Source organism: Colletotrichum lupini, chromosome 6 (genome assembly GCF_023278565.1).
Source record: "Colletotrichum lupini chromosome 6, complete sequence".
NCBI classification, from domain to species: domain Eukaryota; kingdom Fungi; phylum Ascomycota; class Sordariomycetes; order Glomerellales; family Glomerellaceae; genus Colletotrichum; species Colletotrichum lupini.
In genome coordinates this window covers 1732898-1739452 of record NC_064679.1, presented here as the reverse complement: position 1 = coordinate 1739452, position 6555 = coordinate 1732898, and the positions used below count along the sequence as shown (strand labels likewise).

The window sequence follows — 6555 nt, the reverse complement described above, 5'->3', positions numbered from 1 at the left end:
GTCAAAGCACCCACTTTTGGGCACCCCCCCCTTTTGGGCACCCCCAAAAATCCCTCCCAGCCACCACATTAAAACCCTACCTATTATTTCAATTCAACATAACAATTACAAAAATCGTCCAAATGCATTCCTTTTTGGCATACTTACTGATCAATAGGTAATAGTATCGTATACTAAAAATGAGCTCTAATAGGTACTTAATGCTATTAAAAACGGTCTCTCTATTAAAAGGGCCTCGATTAAGTTCGGGGTTCCTAGGACAACACTTTAGGGTCGAAGGAGAGGCCACTAGACGAGGGCGAGGGCATTCGCAGAGCTTTAGAGGCTTCTTCTATAGCAGGAAGACTAGCTAGCCTAGTAGATTTGTATATAGCATTACCTAGGTATTACACTAACTTATAAATAAGTTAGGGAATTCGCTAAGCGAGTTCTAAGGTCCTAGGGGGATAATAAACTACTTAGTAAGAGATAGATTAACGCTTTTATTAAAAGGAATCTATTAGTAAGGGTCTAAAAAAGTCGTCTAATTAATTCGCGCCGTATTAATAAAGCTATTACTAATATAATTAAATAATAGTTTAGATTACTTAACATACTAGAGATTAGCGGTATTAAACAGGCTAATAAGTATAATATAGATAAAACTAGTATAATAGAGAGTAAGGGAGCTAATAGGCTAGTCTTAGGTATAGTAGAGGCTATAATAGTACGAAAAAAAGAGCCTAGTTCGCGTACTTAGGTAACGATTATCGAGTGTATTTCTACTAATAGTAGAGCTATTAAACCACTAGTTATTTATAAAGGAAAGTCGGTTTAATAGTAGTGGTTCCCTCTTTAACTTACCGCTTATAATAGTTAGAAGTTTATAATAATAGATAATAGCTAGACGACCGACGAGACTGCCCTTTACTAGCTAAAAGAAGTGTTCTTACTATAGACTAAGACCCCCCCTATTAGGGGGCTTAGTAAGCTAAACTAGCCTCGACTATTAGTACTAAATAGGCATAGGAGTTATATAATAATAGAATTTATATAGGAGTGCTATAGAAATAACGTCTACTTATTATTCTTATTACTATACGCTTCCCATATCCTCTAGCTATTAGATATAGCTATTTTTAGGCCTATTAAGTCTATATATAAAAAGGAGCTTAGTAAGGAGGATATAGTAAATAATTTTATTATCGTTAGAAAGCGGTACTTCTTAAGCTACTACTAGCTTGCTCGTTTAGCTAGTCTAACGTCGTTAAATATATAAAGTAGGTAGAAAGTAACTAGACTATAGCTACTTAACATAGCTAAGCCACTTCTTAACCCAATAGTCCTATTTACATAAGTTATACTATCTAAAAGGGGCATAGAAGCTAGGTAAACGACTAGCAATACTAATAGACTACTTAACTAAGTATTAGCAACCTCTATTATTAACTGGTTAACTCCTAAGAAGGCTAGCGAGCTCTGCGATTACTTAAAGCTATTTACAGAGCTTAGTCTAGACGATAGTACTCGATAATTACTATTCTAAAAGGTAAAAAAAGCTTTTAGGGAGCAGGCCTACTAATTAGCCATATCTCGGTACTAAGTTCGAGTTCTTAAGGCTAGGATTAAGCGCATAAGGCCTAGGAAAAAAAAGACTATATATCTAGACCTAAATACTAGGTTCGCGGATATTTAGAACGTATAAAAAGCTTAGGAGGACTCTAGCGACCGTTTAGTTAGTCCTAATCGACTCGTAGGGGTCGAATTACCCAGGGAGAATTTTGATTATATTATTATGGCAGTAGAAGGTAGTTAATTAATTAATTATGGTTGGTGTTGATGTTTGGATGCTATGTTTTGTTGGGGTGCCCAAAAGGGGGGGGTGCCCAAAAGTGGGTGCTTTGACTTATTGGAACTCGTCTTGAAATTTGCTTCTTATAGCAGACGTAGCTCGTCAGGGGAAGATCTTCTTCGAGAAATAACCCAGAAAATCGAGACTTCTCCAATAATCCATTTCTTCATTCCTAATGAAACCTTTCGTTTCTGTCTGGTATATCATCATCCTTGGTCCCTTCATTGACTTATGTTTTGTATTAGTCGATGGTTGCTCCGGAGCATTGACGCTGGCGATTTTGGACTTCCTAAAGCTGGCGACTCGACATCGTGATCCGGTCTGGTACCGATTTGTCCTAAATTGTCGTTGATATCATTTATCAAGCCTGCATCGTCGATATCTCGCATTTGTGATGTTAGCTGATCGTTCTGTCGAGAAAGCTCGGAAAGATCAGTGCGATTGCAAGAACTTTTAGGGATTTGAGTTGCTGATCGGAAAGGCCAAATTTTCCAATCATAAGACAAGTACGGCCGCAGAGGCGGTAAACAAGCAATGATCAAACCGACTTGCAAGTCAATAGCACTCCATAACTCTGTCAGGTCAGTGTTAGCAACATGGTCCGTGCAAAGAGGTAAGATGCTGTACTGGACATCAGATTAGAACGAGTTTCGACTCACCAATGAGTGTGAAGGAGCGAAAAGATGTTACAGACACTTGAATGCCTAGAAACCGTGCCAGGCTGACTGCTAAGTTGATGGCTCCCAGAAAGAATGTGCAGTAAACACTGATCTTGACACTTTTCTGAAGTTGCAGTCGGTACAATACTAAAAATGGCAGACAGAAAACTTTGAGATGTGTGAGAAGTCCGGATGCTCTTTTACCTTATGTCATAGACACAGTGATGGGAAACTTACTCATCAGATCTGCGGCAAAGTTCAATGCCCAAGCGATTTGGAATACTTGAGCGAACACTATTGGGGAACATGCGACTGCCGGATCTTGGGACCTTGAAGAGAATTTAGCTGGAGGCAAGGTTTCCATGATCAAACGGATTAGCCTTACCAATTTCCTCGCAGAGGCCTACAAATGAGAAGTAGGATGAGCATGTTGGTACCATACGCACAGCCGCAATACACCATGGTTCCCCAGAGAATCTTGCGCCTAGTTTCCATGAAGATCGGGAAAAATCGAGCATATAGACTCAGGAGTGTTGCCTTGCAGAGATAGAAGGCTGTGAAGAATGGAAACTGGCCACTCCATTGCAACTGCATAGAGTGGTTATTGAACTGACTTGCAATAACAAGACGCCCTTGCATCTCTCCAGAACCGAGAATCTTACTTCTCGGAAGTCAAGGATGCTTACCTTCCACACAAGTTCTAGGTCCTCGGGTGTCCCATCATACCCCTCTAGGGTATAGGCAACGTGGGAACGTAATACCCCCAACTTATGGAACACAACATCGTATGAAGCGGATGCTACAGTAAAGAGCCAGGCGACACAAACAAGAATGTCGCTCGTGATAAGGGGAAGGTTCTGAATGACTAATCGCAGGTATATTCGGGCGCCGATCAGAATAGCTGCGATTCCTATCAATGTGAATTCGGTTCCCTAACTATGTTAGCCTGACTAAGAGTTTGATCTGAAAGACTGCGTAGAAGCTAGTATTCTGCGGGGAAAGATAACACCAAATGAGTTGTGAAGTTTCTGGGGGCATCGTGACGTACAATAACCGCACCTGCGGATGGCCCATTCACGTCCATGATGAAGGAATTCGCGATACTTCCAATTCGAAAAACCAGACGTATCAAGGCCGATCATAGGAGAAGAATTTAGGCCAAATCCCCCGAAATTCCCCACTGACGGAATCTGCGCTTTATTATGTTTAGATGGAAATTGTACTTCAGCTCTCCAGATGGCTTTTGCCTAGCTAAACGCCTGCAAACAGTTAGAGCACCGCCACAAGGGGTCGGGGCACGTCCACATCGACAGCCACATCTAAGCGCGATCGAGCAGTGACCTACCAACAATCTGAAAACGGAAAACTTGGTTCCTTTGTCCGCTTCGGTTTCGCTTCTTAACGTGATTATCTGTCCAACTTTTCGATGAAGCGCCGGGCTCGGCAAGACTACTTGACAGCCAACGATGTCTAGCGGACCCGAGTATTTGGACTTCATCGAGGTTATGACCACCGTTTGAACTCTCATCGTGATCTTGTAGGCCAGTGGTAATACTTTGAATCGCACTTCGGGTGCTTCCGCAGCACTAGGTATCACTCGACCCAACGACCCTCTGAAACTTCAGAAGAGCCTCTTGACTCTTCGTTGGAAGGTATAATCACTGCAGATTCCCATCTCCCAATAGGTAGTGAACTCGTGAGTGGTCTTGGTCAAATCAATACTCATTATACGCAAACAATAGCCTGACAAGTGACGATTGATCTGATATAAGTAAACCTTCCGGCATATTCGATCTCGAAATTCTATGTGATGAAGCTTCTTAGGTGTGGATGAACTGAGATCGATCCTAATGATATACACAGGCCCCATATGAATCCTATGTGTGTAATTGATTAACTTATTTTTAGGATACTCGTCGTGAATTCAATATTGCCACGTGGATGTATCTACAGTGGCCCTTATTTCTTTGAGTCCGATACCATAGTGCAATAGGCCAGATTATACTCAAAGTCAGGACTATCGCCATTCTATAATGAGTGCTACTGCAATACAGGATACTTGAACGCACTACTGTAACCTCACCACACATCGTCTTGCCTTATCCGCGGCGGCGACATAACGCGACAGTTGACCAGACCCGGTCTTTCTCCCTCAGTCTTCGCGTCTCCTCGTCTGTTGACATACTTTCCACATCAGTGCCTGGTACGGTTGCCGCCGAGCTTTGATAATCCTCTTCCTCCACACTTTATTCCACTTGTCAATATTTCTCACTACGTCTGCCACCCTCTTCGCACTGAAGATCGACAATCAAGTCGCCAAATGTCATCTCAACTATTGTGATTCATGTCACGCAAGGCAATTCACATACTTGCGTTTATGAGTGCAACTCATTGAGATATGAGCCTGGCTGAGCTGTATGCTTGACCCATGGATAATGAACCAGACCATGTATGCATCGTCTCTGAATTGCTCTCAACACTTTTTCTCCTAGTTTCTCACTTGAATACCTCTTTCTGCAGTGACCCAGGCCCACAGTCTTCGATCTTCACCACGCGACGATATAATCGTCATCGTGTCTTTCAGTGTTGTGGTTTAGCTGTGCCTTGCCCCTTCATACCAGCGCTTCTCGAATCACACGCCGCGCGGCATCACACTTATTGACTGATTGGTCCCCGCAAATCAGGGTTCTATTGTGCTCTTAGAAAGTGCAGTCGGCTACTGCGAAAGGGTTTAGCAAGTTCCATTTGGTTCAGCTCAGTCGTCGGCGGCTGGCTGAATTCAGCTGAGCTGCAAGGTATGTGAGTGGGGACGGGAAGGGCCAGAACCGCGGGGCCGTGAGCGGGCCGAGAAGCTACCTATTTGAGCTACGCCTCATCCACATATGGTCGTGACCGCAGCTCTACCCCTGCAATGTTAGTGAAATGCCGTCAAATGATGGGCACGAAACCCTCTCTATCACGTTGGTCACTATTTCACTACAGGCAGCCACACGGGTTCCCTCAAGAACGCTTTTCAGACCCTTGACGAATGAGAGTTGGCTGTGGCAGCGGAAAAGCAATGTGGAAGAATTCGGAGCTACGTCTGAGTGTGATCTATGGACTCAGTTTGGGGAAAAGCCGTGATATGCAACCGCCTCAAAAGTTCTGGACTTGCCTGTTCCAGCGAAGATATCCCAAATAAGGCGACGAGCAATGTGCCTTGCATACCCGCTTCTAACCAGCGCTTGGGATGACGCCTCGGATCACATATTCCGAACTGACATTGAGGTCAGCCAGCCTCTTGGGCTTTCCTGGCAGAGGGGGAAATTTTCAGCGCGGATGCCGATGGTATGGCATATGCGTACATGATGATTATACGTTGTATACATGTATCGTGCTGAGGTATTCAGGCAGCAGTAAGTCAGGTCGTTCCTTCAAATTCCAAGTTTGTGTTCACAAGGTGCGCGAGATAGCGCCAAAATGATTGTCGTGGGTTCTAAGTGGCGAAGGTCGCGACAGCTTCCTAAACAATTCGAGGATTCTACACCCGAGGAGGAGTACGAACCACTCAAGCCATTGGATGTCTTTTGAATATCGCCTCAACTGAAGCTGGTATGGATGCCAGTGAGGCGAGGCAAGGGAGGAAAAGCTCATGTGTGCCTCGACTTTACCCCTGGAGAAGTGGAAGTTGTGATTTGTATCGCGAAGAGGCTGGCTGAAACTTCCACCACCATTTATGATCACACAGCTACTCTAGTCACGACACGGGTGCTAAGCTGCGGCTGATAGCTGAGTGGCAAGATGATCAACCGAGTCGTGCGAAATCCAAACTGCTGGCTTCCTCTCAAACTATAAAAGCCTCCATCGAAACCACCCCATCCTGACAACTCTTTCCCGTTATCACCAGCTTCCAATCACTATCAGTTCGCCAAGATTCTCGCAAACAAGCATACTTTCCAACTTTTGTTCTCATATTCACTCTCATTGGTCAATCGACTTTTTGCTCTTCTTTTCGCTCTCAGTAACATCTGCCCAGCAAAACCCAGGAGAAAAGTCATTCACTACGAAGCCATTCCCTACCAAGCA

At 43.9% G+C, this 6555-nt stretch overlaps 1 protein-coding gene across 1 annotated transcript; it reads right to left on the bottom strand.

The window, feature by feature from the left end:
* Positions 1 to 2003: 2003 nt before the first annotated feature.
* On the bottom strand, positions 2004 to 3574 carry CLUP02_12006 (uncharacterized protein; the record flags this gene model as incomplete). Its single annotated transcript, XM_049290971.1, has 7 exons — positions 2004 to 2059; positions 2118 to 2405; positions 2491 to 2658; positions 2728 to 2835; positions 2898 to 3151; positions 3268 to 3422; positions 3500 to 3574. The coding sequence occupies 7 exons, from the start codon at positions 3572 to 3574 to the stop codon at positions 2004 to 2006; spliced, it is 1104 nt and encodes a 367-aa protein (XP_049148116.1).
* Between the last annotated feature and the right edge of the window lie 2981 nt (positions 3575 to 6555).